General features: G+C 37.4%; 1 protein-coding gene across 4 annotated transcripts in view; it reads right to left on the bottom strand.

Annotated features, from left to right (window-relative positions):
• Positions 1 to 19767, bottom strand: part of Pde8 (phosphodiesterase 8) — a 118736-nt gene that overhangs the window by 43167 nt on the left and 55802 nt on the right. For all 4 annotated transcript variants that reach the window (XM_028311740.1, XM_028311737.1, XM_028311739.1 and 1 more), the window contains one exon: positions 11917 to 11976. Coding sequence is in view for 3 of the 4 variants with exons in the window: in XM_028311737.1 (XP_028167538.1) it covers positions 11917 to 11976 (60 nt within the window). In the remaining variant the exon portion in view is untranslated. The remainder of the gene's footprint in view (positions 1 to 11916; positions 11977 to 19767) is intronic.

Raw genomic sequence — 19767 nt, 5'->3', positions numbered from 1 at the left:
AGATAACCAAGTTAAAGAAAAACAATGAAGAATTCCTAATCATACCGATAGTATTAAAGAATGAAGTCTTCAAAATTAACAGAATAACCGAACTCCACTACCTATCCCCATGGACCTATAAAAAAAGGCGGACGGAACTCGCGCTACAACAAAACTGTGACGCAAAATTTTGACGTCTGTCTATTGTGTGAGTGAATTTAGGGATGCCATGTTAGCCAAAACATTTTACCCATTTATTTTAAGAAAAACATAGATCGGCAGATGTTACTTGGAAATGTAGACAGAATTTGGAAAGGATGAAAGGTGAATGCGTTGAGGCAGGCGCGAAATTTTCAATGTTCAAATTTTCTTACATTGTTTGCAAATCAGTGTCAGGGTATGAATGTTGATCAAAAATGATTCACGCAGTTACAAATTACGAATCTTGTGTACATTATAATCATAATCTTATGTGGGACTGTGGGAGCACTAAGATTTTGCAGCTAGCGATTATAAACTGTCGCAAGATTCGCCTCACACTGATAAACTCTTGAACTAGAACTCAATCTCCACCTAGAAGTAAAAGTATCACAAAGGTGCTAGATTCCTTTCTTTGAATTTTACTAGCCTCAAATTAGTCGTAAAATGTCATTTACCATTATAAATGATAAATAAATAGAGTTAAAGTAGCTTGCAAAAAAGTTAATCTCCTATCGTCTTGCTATCGTGGGTAAGGATCGAGGACGATAAAAACACCACATCCTATCCTATCGTGATGTCAAAATATGATATAGTTAGCGCTTCATGTTAGGGCTTGCCAGGTTTATCACAAAAAAAAAACAAATCTATCACTATCACATTTTGACAGATGACATGATAATTTTCGGGGTGCCATGTTAGCGCCGGTAGATAAAACGATATAGTGACGTCAAAATCGATATAACGCCGCGATAGCAGTTTATCACGGCGCGCATCTTAGCCCTGCAGATCGCCATCGCGGCGCGATCACGGCGCGATCAAAGGCCAATGACGGGTCACGCGGACTGTCATGGGTCGCGCGACCTGTCATTGGCCTATGATCGCGCCGGCGATGGCGATCTGCACGCGTTGGTGTGGTTAAAGCTTTATTGATAGGTCTTGTTTAGACTAAGGATCTGGTGAAGGTCGCGGGAAGCACCTGAATGCGCAGGACCGGTCGTTGTGGAAATCCTTAAGGGAGGCCTTTGTATGGCACTAGATTGAAACGAAGGACTTATCAGGGCTTTCTTTTAACCACGCACTTACTCTAAGGACCCCTAAAAGCGTTAGGTGTTTGTTTTACGTCGACGTTTTTACGCGATAAATAATAATGAGATGCGAGGGGAGCTTTACGTCTCAGGGCACATTAAGCCCGATCGTAAATGGGGCATTATCGTTATTTAGAACACTGATAATGAGCCCGTCAATATCGGTGCTAGTGTGATGAATATCAGTAAATAATCCAGTGTCACTGGCCTACACTAATAACTCCGTGGTGCATATCTTAAAGGTTACTTAAACCTTTTTATGTCACCTGTCATACGCTTTGGACTGAACTTCTTCAAACTCTTATGTTCTTCTGATTAATTTCGTTGCGGGTCCAATGACAGTTTAACTTTCCTCCGGGATAAACTTGACCTTCATTGATTGGGTTTTTATTGGCAGTCAAGCTGTAGATCCTGGCTACATAGGAGTTGTAATGTGGGAACGAGGGGTGGGAATAGTCCTGTGGCCTATACTAAACTAGTACTCCTTAGGTTATATAAATCTGGTCATATTGTTTACACATACCGGCTAATGGCCTGTAGTAACTTTGACTTGATTTGTGAAATATTCTTTCAAATATGTTATTATGAAAATGGCTCTACAATTTGCGGAAACAGCTTTTGGAACCGTAAACTCCATTCGCGAGCTAATAACTTGAAATTAAATAGTATAATTACTTGAGTTTCCAGTAACTTTAATTAGGTACCTAAGGTAGACAGTTTTAGCGTTTTACGGGAACTAAAGTAAGGTGAGTAGTCAGGTAATTATTGTAATAATTATTATTTCAAATTTCTGACTTTCAACGTTAGGAAAACTTATGGGGTGAACTCGCTTAACACAATTCATAAAAAAGAAGGGGAAGGAAGAGGGTGAGGGAGGAAAAAAAGGGGAAGGAAGAAGAAGGTTCTATATTATAAGAAACAATAATATATTACGCGCAGATAATATAAGAAGAAAATAAAGAACTTCGTGCTTAGCTCACACTAATTTCAGGCAAAATCACGATACTGAAAATTAGGACAGCAGGGGTATAGGACAAAATAAACTTAAGTACAAGCAAAAAGTTTTCCAATGTCCGACACGGGTGTCCGCTGGACAAACTGAAGGGAAGTGGCGCATTTCCTTCCAATTTGGACATTTTGTGCTCGCCAGTACACGTGATCCGATACATCCTGTTAGGTTCTTATTGCTTCCGCTTTGAAAAGCTCTTCTAAAACTCTTTAAAGCAGTTTTATAACACTATCTGTTTTGTATCCTTGTGTACCCTTTAACGGCCAAGTCACACAACATTAACTAAGTATAATAAAAAAGTAATTGGTAACTCTATGTATATGTGTTATAGAATGCTGTTTGTTTTCCTAACAATAAAAAAAAAAAAAAAAAAATCGCAGTAAGGAACCATAGACACGGCACGACTTTGCCTAGATTTCATTACTTTTTAGAGATAAACAAGCAGCTCCATCGAGACTTGGCTTGTTTTTACAGAATGTTTTTGGTGGGATTATATTTACGGTATTAACAAAACAGTAGCTTAAACTGTTCTACCTAATACATACTCTGTGATTTAGACAGACTAATTCAAAGTTGATACAAGTATTCCATTTGTCGAGACAAAACTATACCTTCAGCGCATATTTCAACGGTAATAGAAGCAATTTGTACAGAGAATCTAACTACTGGAGTGGATTCAAAGTACAAAGCCTCGTATACACTGAAGGACAAAATATAAACAAACTAGTTTTTGCTCGCGGCTTTACCAGCGTGAAATTTCGTTTGTCACAGATCGTCATAATTATAGCCTTTAAGTTATTCTGGGTTATAAACAATAATACTGTAAAGTTCCATCAAAATCCGTTTAGTAGTTTTTGCGTCAAAGAGTAACAAACATCCAGACGTCCAGACATCCAGACATTCAGACATCCAAACATCCAAACTTTCGCATTTATAATATTAGTAGGATATGAGACGCAACGCTTAATAATGTATAAGTCAACAACTTTTGTAACATCTTTTTGCTTTGTTCGCTTCGTTAACGCATGCATACTTTTCATGAAGTATCAAAATACCACACATAATATGACATCGCTTCTTCACCAAACTCTATTATATCTACCTATTCTTTTTGTAGTATATTTTATTGATATCAAAAAAAGTTACGTTTAATTTTTTACAGTTGATTCAAAACTAAACTTTTCAGAACCTACAAAAGTGTTTTGGGAGTATTACCTACTCGTTTTTACTAAAAATGTATGTAATAGATAGTCTATGTTTCACATTTAGTGGTTGAGCAGTACAACTCGCAAGGTTTTCAATTTTTCGACTAGTGTATCTAAGGTTTTAGAGTAGGAAGCGTGCCGTCACGCGATGCTTTGCCGAACGGTGGGTGAAAACTCCTGCTACTGACAGGAACGTGCCCGCGATTGAAAGGTTCATTTTTGATGCATCATGAAAATTGAATTTTCATAATTTCCCCTTTTAAAATTGTAAGTAAAGCCTCTCTAAAAATGTTTGAATTTATTTCTTTTTTAATCTGGCTAAAAGCTAAACGAGAGCTTAACCATGCGAGGTTACATAAAAGTAAGTCATTTATAGTATTCGACCGCCTCAAATATTCCGTTTAAATTATAGCCCAATGGCGATCTTCAGCACATCATACTAAAACAATTTGATTCTTACAAAACCTTACCTATTACTACATAGATACTACACTTTACTGGTGTTTCAAGTTGCTTGTGTCTAGTCACAAAAACATTACGAGATCGCGATGTAAAATGCGACAGCGCCATCTCTTGGTCGCCATCCGAACTAAACCTATACACTTTTCTAATTATGAGGTTCCATTTAGCTTCGGCGCTGAATCGGCGGCCATTTGGGCTAATGCCTGTGATAATAAGTTACCGTTGTTTCCAAATAACTCGCCAAGTTGGTTAATGCCAAGTTTGTTGCCAAGTTGGAAGTACGGCGAATATTGATTCTTGGTATTTAGCGGGTGTACGAATATTTGTACGAGCTTTTTCTGTGTTTTTACTTTACCTGTGTTTAATAATTCACGGTGTGATAGGTTTTCTGAGAATCCAGAGATAGCACATTTTATTTTTCGTATGAGGAGCTTGTATGAGCCATAGTACATATAGGTATATAGCTATATTAAATTTCAAATACATCTTGCCCTTTCCACTGTTTAGGAATACCATTAGGGGTGGAGTTTTATAAAATCCGTTCTTAGTGAGTTACCTACGTTCTAAAGGAACACTGTATTTTCTGAGATTTCGTGATGAGTGAGTCTGTCAGTTAATCAGTCAGTGACCTTTCGCTTTTATAAATAAACTAGCTGACCCGGCGAACTTTGTTCCGCCTTAATGGCAATAAATAAGCAGACTTTTTTTATTTCAAACGGGATAAAAAGTATCCTATGTCCTTCTCCTGGCTCTAAACTACCTCCCGGACAATTTTCAGCTAAATCGGTTCAGCCGTTCTTGAGTTATAAGCGAAGTAACTAACACGACTTTCTTTTATATATTACTAGCTGACCCGGCGAACTTTGTTCCGCCTTAATGACAATAAATAAGCAGACTTTTTTTTTATTTCGAACGGGATAAAAAGTATCCTATGTCCTTCTCCTGGTTCTAAACTGCCTCCCTGACAATTTTCAGCTAAATCGGTTCAGCCGTTCTTGAGTTATAAGTGGAGTAACTAACACGACTTTCTTTTATTATATAGATATAGATTCAAATGCTTTTCTTGGCTCCGTTTACTGCTTGAGAATACCATTGTATCTTGAAATTCACAAGCATTAAGTCCACCTTTTGTACTATTTTATTGTGCAATAAAGTTTTATAATAATAATAATAATAATAAATTCTGCAATATTGAAAAAAAGCTTCGGTTAAATCCAATTCTAAGTTCATGTATCATTTTGTGCTTCGAAATGTTCCCCACAAAACATGCGTGACAGATTCACGCTCGTATTCACAAAAATTACTGTGAGGTCTCACAGTGCGCGTGGACGCACAGGGTGACACACGAATCAATCAGAGCTCTATTCAACGCTGTGCGTTTGATTTGCTGCTTTACTTAGGCAAGCATCGTTTGTGAATACGGGCGCCAATTTGGTGATCGCTTCACGTTTGAAACTTACAAATGAGCCGAAGTGTGAATTGTTAGCGGTCCTCAGATATCTCCGCTAGCTCCGCTCCAGAGTGGCGACGTCTCCGCTCATCCGCTAAACCATTTACCGAGTTGCCGCCTGCTTCCAGCTTAGCGGAATACTGCTTTCTCAGCAGATCGCATCACCAAGTTATAGTCCCATGGATTTACTTAACTGTACAACTTTAAGCTCGTTTATTCGAGGGTTTATGTTTAAGGGATTTGTTCGTCTCCATGACTTTTAACATAAGTATGTTACTTATTAATTGGGTATTTGACTCCGTTTATCATACATTCATTAACCCAAGTGATCAACATCTTATTTTTACCTTAAAAATATTAGGGGCGAACCTTTTTTTTTAATTATACAGGAGAGCAAAAATCGGCATAGTGCCTGAAGAATGGAGCATTTCTGTATACTTAATTTTTGAAGCACCTTTGTGTTCGCTCCTTTGCGGCGCGGCGACGAATTGTGAATTCAGATTATTAGGAGGTTTTGTATTACTATATAAATTAAAGGACAATCACGTTTTGACAGCTAAAAGACAGCATCAATATGATTAGTGGTATTTAAATTCCCTATTAAATTGGCTATTAAATCTGAAGTTAACTTGGATTTAATACATAATCCAAAGTAGATTGATGTTAGCATAACTTTGTTGTGCACGGTGTATTAGCTCTAATTAGCAAAATTCGAAGAAACTATAATGGCATTCGGCTTTGTACTGCTTAAGCTACATAAACATACGGGTATTATTAATAAGTTTATTTCGTTAGGAATTTCCAAGTCATTGAATAATTGTCTTTTTACTTTAACTCGGTTTTTTTTTATTGTTTTAGGGTTTTTCACCGATATTTGGATACTTTAAGAACGTGCGCAACTAGCGCGTAATGGAGTTTCCACTCACATTGTGAAAAACTTTGGGTGGAACGAGGAAAAGTGAGTCAATAAGTAAATACTTTTCAGTTTTTCTTATCTGGTTATCTGCTAGTTAAGAAGAGTCTCAACGTGGTATAAGATTGACGAATATCATGCGCAATGCAAAACACTCTAAGCTTATACGCCCGTATTCACTAACATTACTATGAGGTCTCACAGTGCGCGTGGACGCACAGGGTGACACATGAACCAATCACAAAGTTCTATTCTGCTGCTGCTTCACTTAAGCAAGCATCGTTTGTGAATACGAGCGTTACGCCCGTTTTCACCATCAATCCCTAATTTTTAAGTGACCTCTATGACAACAAAATTCCTGTTATTTGTTACTATAGGGGTCACTTAAAAATTAGGGATTGATGGTGAAAACGGGCATTAGACTACTACTTCTACATTGACAGTTCAGGTGCATCTACAGTTATAACATCCTAAAAACTATATTTGTCACACGCCTACCTTATCCAAACTACTACACTCGTAAAATGTGTCAGTCATTAAATATCAACCTCAATTACTCCCTGATATTTCTAACCTGTCGATTGAGGCCAAATACTGATATAGTATAACCCACCAATTACAGTAATGACCGTGCAAATCGAATGAAAGCCTGTCGACTCCGACTCGCGTTTAGACATAAGCCTATTGAGGCCGACAGACTGGAATAGCCTCACAGACTCCGGAATAATCCGGGATGGACGTTAAGTCCTTTAGTGTGAAATCCGTCTCTTAAGGTTTTATTGGTTTGGATTAAGAAATTAATAGGAGTGAGCTTTCCGTGGCCTATTCAAGTATTCTGAAGTTAACGCGAGAGCTGTAATGATTTTCAGCGGCTTGATGTCGATTTTATGCCCGTTATTTGACAGGAATGTCAATAAGTGGTAGAGACCTTTAGAAAATCTTTGCTACGAGTATTTTTTTAACAGATAAAAAGTAAATAAAAAAATCAATAGCTACGAGGGGCGGCTGAAAAGTTTTGAGCCTAAGTATCTTCAAGTGTTATTATTGACTCGCACTAAATTTAATTAATTTGCCAATAACCTCCTTAGTATATGTACAAAGTTTCATTTCATTAGCGTCATCATGCTTTTAGTAATTAATTCGTAAACATCATCATGTCTCAGTCATCCGCGCAATGTACGAAATTGAAGTACACAGTTGTCATAAAATTCCTCAAAAAGAGGAACAAAACGCTGACGGTAACATTTGAAGAAATGTCTACAGTTTATGGGGAGTCTGGGCCTTCATTTGCCATCATGAAAGATTGGATCCGATAGTTCAAGCATGGCAGGGAGTCGCTAAAAGATGACCTCAAGTCAGGGCGGCCAGATTTCGCCATTAACGAATAAAATAATGAAAATTTAAAGAATATTGCTTTAGAGATCCGCGATTTAAGCTGTGACAGATAGCTGAAGCCATAAGCATTAGCAAGGAACGTATCGGTGATATTTTTCATACTCATTTGCACATGAAATAGGGGTGCACGCGATGGGTGCCAAAAATGCTCACGCCGTTCGACAACGAGCGTCGAGTCACAACTTCGCAGGAGTTTTAGGACATCTTTGGCCATAATCCTAACAATTTTTTTTCTCACATTGTCAGTATTGATTAAAAATAGATCCGGCAGTACGATCTAGAGTCAATATAAGAGTCAATGCAATGGATTCAAAAGGGAAAACGCCGCCGCGGAAATTCAAAGTTGAGCGATCGACACCCAAGCTCATAGCCACTATTTTTGGGATTGTGGAGGAATTTCATTCATTGACTACCTACTTAAAAAAAACTACATTAAACGGGGATTATTATGCTGTACTGTTGATAAGAGTGCGTCAAGTGGTTGTTGAAATATTAAGAGGCAAACTGGCGAAAGGAAATCTGTTATTGCAAGACAATTCGCCCGCGCACATCGCGCATGTTGCAAGGCTTGCCCCGGGTAAAACTGGATTTCAAGAAATTAATCACCCACCACACAGTTTAGTCCAAATCTCTAGCTATTTTGTCTAATTCTCAAATTGGAAAAAAGACCTCCAGGAACGTAGATTTTTGAGTGACAAAGAAATGAAGGCGACGTTAAAGGGTCATTTCGAAGGCAAAGATTGCGAATTTTTTTTCAGTGGGTTAAAAGCTCTTTTACACAAATGTAAGAAGTCCGTTGTAGTAGAGGGAGATTAAATAGAAAAATATATTTTTTGTACTTTTCTATCGGCATTTTTAATACCCTAGGCTCAAAACTTTTCAGCCGCCCCTCGTACTTATCGAAAAACCATCGCACTTTTAATTAAATTTTTAGAATTAGGTAACTGTATTATGACGAGTACTTTCAAAGCGGAAATACATTTTATTAAAAAGAACAGTAATTTTCTACATATAAAGCCTTCAAGGAAAAAGTTAATTTAATTTACAATGATATACGTAGGCACTGGCTTTTATTAGAATGAAAGGAAAATTATTTGGTAGCACAAAAAAAACATTACGCTTTTTGTTTTGACAAAATGGAGGGCAAGGTGGCTAAAGCCATAGTCTTAGGGGTCGTAACATGGCATGAGAAAACCATGGAGGTCATAAAGTGTGACACGATAGTGTTACAACCTACATAGTGATAACTACGGTCTTTATCTGGTACAGGATAATTTTGTGGAGCGAACAAATATTAGTAGAAGTATTTTGGTTTAAAATGTAAAAGTAAAAAATGACATTACATATTTTACTACATAAGACCGGTTAACTTTACAGGCCTAATTAAGTCATGGATTTTGTGAAAATAACACAAGGTCTTGATCTGATTCTAAGTAATTCCATGATCCCCATAAGAATGATTGTCTGCAACAACAGAATAATAATATGGCAATACTAATAATATTGTAGACAATGTCATAGCCCGGACTAACTGGCAGTAATCTGGGAACAAGCGTAAAAGGCTAGTGCAAAGTAATAAAATTACAAACTTGCGTTGTCTATAAACAGGATGTAAAAGCTTTTTAACACTCCAATTATCCGTAAAAAGGATTCGAAGTTAAACGAATGGATTGAGTTTGTTTAATCACGGAAGAGAGTTGATTGAAACTCTGATGTTGAAGGTAAACGAAAATGAATAAATCGGTCCATAATTAATTGGATTGACATATGCAAAAATTCCATAAAATATATCCTTTTATATGCAATCCAGTCCAAAAATAAAACAAAGCTATTCGTCTCAAAAAACGGATATAACCATACTTCGGTTTGCCTAACTTTATGTGGGTATTTAACTGTGGAAACACATACACCGATTATTGTTTTATGTGTTTTTTACTTCATCTTATTTAAATTGTATTGTAACTGTATGTTTCCCAAACATAAATAAATACTTTAAAACTACGAACTAGAATACATACTCGTACATATTACAAAATTAAGTAAGCATCTGAAAGTAGTTGTAAACTCATAAAACGTTTTTCCCAGGTAATAACAGATATTTTATGATATTAGGAAGGATGTACCCTACATAACTCAATAAAGCATGTTACATTAAGGAAACTGTAGCGTAAAGATATCCTGCTATTATGGATATTATTAGTTGTTCCGTCGCGTATCATTTTAAAAATAAGAAAACCATTTATAATTTCGTAGAATTTTGCCTCGATAAAAATGACCTTTTCATTTTAGAGGAGGAAGTAAAATGTTCTATTTATTATACAAAAAGCTGACCGATAAATTTCGTACCGCCTAACAAGTATGAAATCGTATTGTTTTATGTGTTTCAAAGAGTTTGGCCTACGTGAAGAACTGTCAATTGCGGAAGATAGCGGAGTTTCAAAACTAATTTATAAAAAAAATATCGTCACGATTTCTAAGCTTTCTTCGTTCACTAAATGATAACCTATAAATGAAAGTTGTACGAATGGGTAAAAGTAAATTACTTCACAATTTCCCTTCACTTTGTGAAGTCATAGTTTACGTTAGGAACTTTTCTTGTTTAACAATGCCCTTAGTTTGCTCTCTGACAGCGTTAGAATAAAAAAGAGTTGATTGAACAAGACGAAGAATAATGCATTAAGTTAAACTTGTAGATAGTGTACTATTTTGAGGCTTTAGCGGATCGCTTATTACCTACCTAAGTAGTTTATAGTGCCTTAGTACTAGGTATAAATAAACAAGCCAAAGAGAAAAGTTTTATAGGCGTCCAATAAAACTTTACGAAGCTTCAAAGCCATTGCTTAAAAGTTCAAAACTTTGACATTTAAATGTCAACTATAAAATTTTAGATAAAAACTTTTGATCACTCAGTCTTTAAAAATACGCTCATCTAATTGGGAAAGTTTATAAAAGAAACTTAAAAAAAGCTTCAGAATGGTATCTTTTGATCAAACCAATTTATTAAGTTATCGTATAGTACTGATCGGTTTATTGAACTTTTTAATTTTAACTAGACGCTCGGCAACTTATGTACAATCAGTAAAGTTCGGCGCTACGCCGTAGACGGCTACGAACTACGAATTGCTACGTGCTACGAATAAGATCAAGTTGTCGAGTTTGATACGACGATTGTTGTTTCGTTTTTCATTCGACTTTGTATCAAGTTATATTTATTATTTTAATTAATCTTACGAGTAGTAAGTTAGCATGACTTCTTTTTAATAGCTTGTAATTAATCAGTCGATACTCTTCTCTTCTAATTGCAGTCCTTAATGATTTTAGTTTTAAGCCTTATCTACTCCGTTACATTATGGCGATGCATTAAATATCTACAATAATATTTTCTTATGCTCCAGACTATTTATAGGAAACTAATTCTCTTTGCTCCCGAGCATGTGAAATGAAAGTAAAATCTTTTGTGAAAACCTAGATGAAATATAGTATGGTAGCGACTCGGAACATGCAATATTATGATTGCATCGTCCGAACTTTATCACGTATTGCATTTTTCTTTTAAAGGTTCACAAGATCACGTTCTGATAGTTAACTTTAAAAACTCAACTGTACCTAATAAACCCGCCCTTAAATGCATAAAATTCTGTTTCATTTTCATTTTCGATATCGGTATTTATTACTTTTTTTATACCTTCAGTTAAGAAAGAAAGAAAGAACAACTCATTTAGCACAAAGATAAAAAGAAATGTTAAGCAGATACGTATATGTATACCTACTTGCAAATACTGTTCATGGACGATTTCCAATAAGCAGAGAAAGTTTTAAGTAAGCTTCGAAACTTCGCACAAAAGACTCGAAGAATATGCTTAAGCTTTTATACGTATAATGTTGTTTACCGATAAGTACCGGCAAACGTTAACGAGGAGTTTTCTATGAAATACGAAAGCTCTAGCTTGGTTTGCAACTTTTACATGTACAAAAGACCACATCAGCTTAACACAGTGGGAGCTTCTGTAGTTGTGATAAGATCGATTTTTCAACAAAAAAGTGTAGGCTGATGTTCTGTTGACTGTACATCGTGAAAGGTACCGGATGAATTATATAATTAGTAAACTCACAACAAACTTCGGCCAATTCCGATTAATAATATCGTCACTTTCTCGCTAACTTTGAGGCTAAGTAGAGAGATAGAGCCTAAGTAATAAATAATTATACAAACTTACCTTTTCTTCACGACAGCTATGAGAATTACGTGCTGGGTGTTCTTTGTTCCTCGAATCGCTCTGAAACAATGAAAAATACGTTAAAACATTGTATAAACATTAAACATGCTTCGTTTGATCATCTTACGACAAAAATAGCAGAAATATTTGAGAGACCTTCAGATTAATCATCAAATGGCGAAATTAAAATTGAATATTATAGTAATTAAAAGACTAATATGAATAGGTAATTCTGGCTAATTGTCCACCGGAACGTCTCAATCCGTTGATTTTCAACCGTCGCATCAATATTTGCAGAGTTCACGTCAGAAACCGGGCAAAAGGACAACGTCCAATGCAGGTCCATTATAAATCTGATTCAAACGGCAAAATGGTTCTGCACAAAGCGTGAACGGTACACTGACCACGGGATTCGCCTCAATAAGATGGCAGCTTTCCGCGCGAACGGACCACTTGGAGCTGATTGCGGACGCTCGATTAGAGAACAAACTGACTCTTCCTTATTGGATTTTCCTATTGCAAGCACTGTTGGACGTTAAATGACATGTAGTTTCGAAATAGTAGTGCCTTTGCTGCTGACAATTGTGACTGAGTTTCTTGCGCTGCTTCTTCTCAGCACTGGGCCATTTGTTGTCCCAAAGCAGTGGTAGGGTTAATACTGGGACGTGTCAAAGTGCTGTTTAATCCTTCAAGCTCCGCGAATCTAGACACAATAGATAATCAATTGTTATGACATTAATTAATGCCGTCTGGGACTCAATCGGTTAAAAGCCTATTTGCAAAAATAAATGAGTTTTGTGAGGTTTTTATGAGTTTCGAAGCGGTTAAGAACGCGGTGTGACGTTTTCGTACGAATCTTTGGGCGTTTGGGCTTTTTTAGTAGGGAGTTACGTTGACTGACTCTTCCTTAGCATTTGCCTATTTGCAAGCATTGTTGCGTCGGACGTTACATGACATGTAGTTTCGAAATGGTGGATCTTTGAAGAGGGTGACTTTTTATACGGTTCTTCTTCGGATGTGTGACAGTGTGTTACGGCGTGTGGTGATCGTGGTCAAATTTCAAAATGTGCTTTTTATGCGCCAAATTCACGATGTTGACAGAGGCCCTTTTACCGATTGCAGAATTTAGAAAGCAAAGAAAAATAAGATTTAATCCATTACTAGTGAGTTCAGCAATTATTGTGAACACAGCTAGGTAAAATGTACTTGTATTAACAACACGAAGACAAGAAAATTCTACTTTTACATTTTAGGAATATTTTAGGACTTTTATTGTTACGAATTTACATATTCTATGTTTCATAAATATTAAAATTACCTTTAACAATTCATATTTTTATTAGTTTTTTGCTCGGTTAGCGAACAATGAACATTGCCTCGCTTTTCCAACTTTGCCGAGTAATTTAAGAAAATGTCTGTCTAGTTTTCCACATTACAGCTAGACAGCGTCTCATTTGAGTAAAATTTCTTATTTCGTGATATATCTTCACATTTCAAGTGAATCCACTTGCAATTTGAGGGACGTGGGAGGGATGGAGGTAAAAGGGAGGCCTTCCCTTAAAAATAGGCTTCTATTGAATCGCCATTGGATTTTATTTTTATTTATTTGGACGAGTGTGTGCTGGGATAAATAAATTAAGTCGTTGAAAAGCGTGGGTTGGAATTCTATTATACTATTTTGATACGAAAACATTCAGAAATGTGAAATGGAATTTAGTTTTAATAGCACCCAAGCGCAGGTTTTGAGTTCTTAAGCAGTTAAAACTTACACTGCTTAAGAGAACTGCTCTAAAGTTTAAGCCAAGTTATAATTATTCGGAAAAGCCATTCAGATGCAGGAATTTCAGATTTTCACAAGAACTATAATCAACTTGAGAACTTAGGATTGGAACTTCTAAAACGAAGACTCAGGTGTCAAAAAGTTACAATAAAAATGTGTATTCTGATGTGCAGTCAATTTAAGATTTTTCACCCACTTCAAAAAAAGGAGGAGGTTCTCAATTCGAGTGTGTATTTTAAACCATATCCATTTCAACTAAAATAAAAAGACACGCCCGAACGGACGACGCCGCGAGCCGCCAGTCTGCTTGTGACCACGGCTGCAGCATAGCAGTCGAAACGTCAAGCCGTGAGTAGGTACATAATGTAACTCAGTCATAAATGTCGCGTTAAGACCCGTTTCTCTCTATTTTAGTGCAGTCAATTGTTCATAGAAGTCATCGAAAAAGCTCTTGCCTTATCTTTTTTTATTTTTTTTATGCATAACAAGGCAGTTATTTGACCACTATCGCACCTGATGTTAAGTGGGATGCAGTCTAGGATGGTACATATCTGCCCTGTATGTAAGTGACTATTCACTCTCGCCTTGAAAAGACCGAAGTGCTGGTAGATCCCAAAAGACAAGGCAACTTGCAAAGAGTCCCTTGTATGGGATGGGTCGTTATTAAACTACCCAATCGTGGCCAAAATTAAATAAAGATATTTTCATTTCCTTTCCCTTTTGCAGACTGTACAAATAATTAAACCTGGGTCACATACTCGTACGTACCTCGTAGCGTTCTTAATGAAAATGAAGTATGAATTGGATAGTGCGGGGTCGGGGGCACGCATGCTCGTCAAATATTAATTTAGCCGCTTATTATAATCCTGCGCGACCCGGCCTGAGTAGTGATGGGAGAGATATTTTTTTAATTATGGAAGATAATTTTCAGTAATGTTACCGAATGAGTTCCTTGTTCATTTTGTACTAGTCTTTTTTTTGGCGTTGAAGCGTGATTTACGGTCACAATCAAATTAAAAACTTACACTGGTCATCGTTTGTACCGGGGATATACGAGTAAAACAACAACGTAAATGCTTTAAATTATTTTTATTTATTTATTATTTGGAATAAGGAACAGCTCGTCGCTTGCCTCTCTGACGTAGGTATCTGTCATTTTTTTCGAAACTGAGTTATCTACACCATCATAATCAGTTTTGCAAGACTGATTCGTCTTCTCGCCTAATCGCCTGAAAATTTTGCAAAATGTCAGTTACGTCAGTTAGAAGCGACGAGCTGTCACGTTAATTCGGGTGAAATCTGGCACAATTTATTTATTATAATACAACCAAGACACAATTCTTTACATAAATTGTACCCATGTTACTACTGTCAAAATAAATATATTTAAATCTTATTACCGTTACAAAATCACTATCCCATCACTATTGTCCCGCGTGCGCCGACTGCCTAATTAAATTACTTACGCCGTTGTTCGCGGGAAATGTTTGTGTGAATTAAAAGCGGTACGGTTTAGCTTTTAAGCTGCGAATGCGGTGCGATGCGGCGCGGCGATGGCCCGACTTGTAATGGCCGAATAAATGCGGCGGTGGTGACCCGAATAACAATTAACCGAGCTATTAGTTGCTGGTTATAATTTTGGGGACGTTATCAGTTATTAAATAGAAGAGATATTGAAATAATTAGCAGATTGTGGAGTGACAACTCCGTCGCTTTCGGATTTTGAGATGTTTTTATTTTTTCGGTAAGACCTAATGCTATTATAATGCTCCCTTTTTTCGAACTGTACTGTAGATTTTTCAGCGCATCACATTGTGTATTTTTATTGTACAACTATTACAACAACTACTAATTTGTGGTGCGGTACTTCAATCGCTTCGCAAGTGTGGGCAGGCCTCCTACTAGGTGGACCGACGATCTGGTAAAGGTCGCGGGAAGAGCCTGGATGCGGGCAGCGCAGGACCGTGCATTGTGGAAAACCTTGGAGGAGGCCTTTGTCCAGCAGTGGACGTCATTTGGCTGAAACGAACGAACGAAAGAACTTCAATCGTATACATTTTGTTGTACCGGAGTGTCTTACATAGGTATGTAACACCACTGTAATACCTGAGTATCAATTACTTTATATCACTGTAGAAGATTTTGATCTCACAATAGGCAATACAATTATGGAACTCATCTTTGTTTCTTAGTTCAAGGACTATCCTACCTGTATATCACTTCAGGGATTTCCCAAGTAACATTTTACTCCATTTAAGAGTTCACATTTAGTTCCAATGTGTACTTAAAGCATTAGTACAGTTCACTCGTGATGTATAAGCTGTATTATTGCAATTAATTACACCTATACCTGTCTAAGGGACTTATAGGAGTGTAGACTAGTGTAGAGTTATACTTTTATACGATTGTTGGTGTTATAATACTCTAACAACTATCCTTTAGTCAGCCGTCTGACTAAGAGCATTATAGGAGGGTAGAGATACGGCAACCGCTGTTTAACGGCCTACTTGTACGATGTTATAGAGCTAGCATTTTAATAGAACACACGTGGTCATTTATAAAGCCAAAGGCTGTTATGTTTACTTGTTTTAGACTGTTATACAGCTAGTAGCTGTAGTAGGACTTGTTTGTGTTAATAAAATTAAAATGAATATCGCGTTTTTACAGAGGCGCGTAAATATTTTAGCTGTAAATATGTATACATTTCACGATAAAGTTGCATTCCCAATGGCATTAACATTATTAAGTATTTAAAACCCGTGTTATTATTTGCATAAATGATTATCCGCCCGAGTTGTTTCCCTCTTGGCACTCACGTACAAATACCAAACTAATATTAAAATGTGGAAATAATTTAAGACACACGTGAACTTTAGGTAGCATTGGAGTACTTTTGTCGGACTTTATAACTTTGAAAGCTGTGCATTTAGCCACTTGTTACTCTTTATTGTCCTCACGTACGTTGTATGGTTCACACTGCGTCCCATATAGTGCCGTAAGTCAGCCTTAAGTACGATGTTACTATTTAAACTGCTATTATAATGCTATTATACTGCTAATGTACAGCCATAGTGAACTTAAAGCTGTCTAATTTGTGCCCAAACTGGTTCTATAAAAGCATTATAGCAAGCTATACAGCTCGTATACAGCTGACATACACAGCTTGTGGAGTACATGTGAACGACTATTGAACTCTTAAATGGAGTAAAATGTTACTTGGGTTGTAGTACCACTTGAGTGCTGTCTCAAAATAGAGGCCTCGCGCACGTATCTCAAACGATACTTGCTTAAGTGAAGCAGCAAATTGAAAGCACAGCGTTGAATAGAGCTCTGTAATTGGTCCATGTGTCACGTGCGTCCACGCGCACTGTGAGACCTCATAGTAATGTTTGTGAATACCTGCGTAGTGCGTATACCTACCTATCTACTTACCTACTAACTTAATTTAGGCCCGTATAATGATACGAAGCTCATAATTCGATTCGAACTTAAGCAATGACATGCTTAAAACTAATTTATGTAAGTATCATTTTATAATAAGTACTCGTCCTTATTTCTTAGTTGAGTCCTCGAGGATACTTTTTATCACTTCAGGGATTTATACTCGAGTGTTGTCTCAGAATAGAGGCTTCTATATAAGGTTTTAAACTTTCGCGTTCCATTTCAAGTAAAATATTAAGACACGTTTCTTAACGCGACGTTAAAGACCCGAAAGAAAGAAGTTTCTAAAATAGTAAGACACGGGGTCTTACTATTTTAGAGGCCTCAATGTCTAACGTCCAGGATAAACAACAAACAAGGACTCACGTGCGGGCACGAGCCTCTTGGGGTGGTAAAGTTCCCATCAAAAACTATGCACTCCGCTGCAGGCCGAGTGCGGGTAGTCTCCAACTGGGTCAATGGGCCCGTGTAATTGGAGCGAGTGTGGTGTGAGGCATGAGACTTGGCCTGTAGTACTGGACTTGGCCAAGCTTAGTTATTAAGGCTGGGTTGCACCATCTTACTTTAATTTTAACAAGTCTGTCAAATTCCATACAAAAACACCGGCCATCGTTATAGTTACGGTTAAAGTTAGATGGTGCAACTCAGCCTAAAATTCTCTAATATATCAAATCGATCTTAGGCAATACGATTTTTTAAAGTTATTTAAAATTTGACGAAGCTTCTTTCTCAGTACTTTGAAGTATTAATTACTACTTCAGCAATCGAACGAATTAGAGAAGAATATAGGAGGGAAAGGTGTTTTATTTTCAAGACAGTAAGCTATACCCCGGGACTATTCAGGTTGGGTTTCAATGACGCTAAACTTTTAGATCCTGACATTGAGTATAAGAGGTGGGATATGTTTTTAGACACGATCTATAAAGGTCTAACACCAGTTCAGTTTTACGTACGTACTACTTTACAAACCATATAATAGGGTGAATTTTTGTACAAAAAACGCTGCCCTCTTATTACTTATCACAGCAGACATGACTTATTTGTATAACTTTATACATAAACTTGTATCTAAGCGTTAGAACAATGAGGTTCAGTTTCCTTAATGTATATATACATTGGTTGCTCCATCACACCTTGACCTAAAGGAGCTTTTAATGACTAACTAGAATCTACCAAACTTCTACTTTACGATACTGGCTACAGAACTGTACCTGCTTAATTACCAAAGTTGAGCAGTAAGGTATCTTACCCACTAAGGTTTAGGCTCGATTTCCACCAAGGCGTAGCGTTGCGGAGTGGAGCAGAGAAGTTTTTTGAATAACAAATCAGATTCCATTATTTGCACATCTCGACTCTGCTCCGCTTTGGTGGAAATGGATCGAGTGGAGATGTGTCGGGCGCATTTGTTTTTCTATAGAATTTGACAGGTTCGGAGAAGAGCGGAGAAGAACGGAGCGATGCGGTGTTTCATAGATAGCAATAGACTGACAGCTGACAGCTACGAACAGCTCACACATCTCCTCTCGTCTCCGCATCGCTCCGCTTTTCGTCGCTCCGCTTTGGTGTAAATAGCCTGTCAGCTTCTCCGCACATTTTTTCTCGTCTCCGCACCACTAGGCTTTGGTGGAAACCAGGCCTTAGACTTTAAGAGCGATTTTAGATGAGATATTTAAAAACAACTTCTCACTGTGTTTAGATAGGACATGTCAAGGAAGGTCAAATGTTTATTAAGCAAATTGTTTTATGTCTAAGAACACTGGAATTTAATAAAAACAAGCGAAGATGTTACTAGACCTAATTTAGTAGATATTGAGCCTGGAACGGTCTGGAGAAAAATACCCAACGGTAAATAAGTTTTAATAAAGCTAATCACATAAATGCGTAGATATGAAAGTTCTTATTTGGAAATAAAAGCTCATAATTAGAAAACTATGCATTGTAGATTTGCTTAGTTTGGGACTAGAAGCGTAGTGTAAAATGTCCTGGGATGTTTATTATTATTTAATTTAATTTAAAATTTCATTCGTTAATAAAACAGCGCAAAAGTTTGTTTGGTTGCTGCTGAAACAATGGTGTATTACTTTTAAGAAAACCAATAACAGGGGTTATTTAACTAGTATCTACAAATAGTTTTTCTGTTACACAATTGGTTTCCTCTCAAAACAATAGCTATCCATTTTCAGTGTACTCGTATGTGAGAAGTAAATAATATTGAAACCAGCATTTTTACCCTGCAGCTGGTGCTGCCAATACATTGAGTGATATTGGCAGAAAATAAGTTTAAGGCCTCAGCCTCGAACTTAGCGGGCAGCGGGGCGGCGGCGGCGGCGGCGCGGGAGCGGGGCGGGCAACGCAGACCCGTTCTCGAAACAAGCGGGCAGCTCGTGCGGCGCTTTAGCGGCGAAGTGTTGTGTTCGGGGTTGTGTTGTCGAGATAATTGTGTTTATTCGCAAACGAAATGTCTGAACAACGGCGACAATTTTATTTCGATTCAAATTTATTCCTAACGCTCGATTTATTGTGGGCAAAAGAAGGAGTGCGCTGCCCGCTCGTTGCCCGCTCCCTCGCCGCTGCCCGCTCGTTGCCCGCTCCGGCGCCGCTGCCGCGCCGCCGCCGCTCCCGCCCCGCTG

This window comes from Ostrinia furnacalis, unplaced genomic scaffold, assembly GCF_004193835.3.
Source record: "Ostrinia furnacalis isolate ACB-3 unplaced genomic scaffold, ASM419383v2 OfSCF3546, whole genome shotgun sequence".
Lineage (NCBI taxonomy): Eukaryota > Metazoa > Arthropoda > Insecta > Lepidoptera > Crambidae > Ostrinia > Ostrinia furnacalis.
The sequence above is the reverse complement of the archived record's forward strand: the minus strand, read 5'-3'. Positions and strand labels throughout refer to the sequence as shown.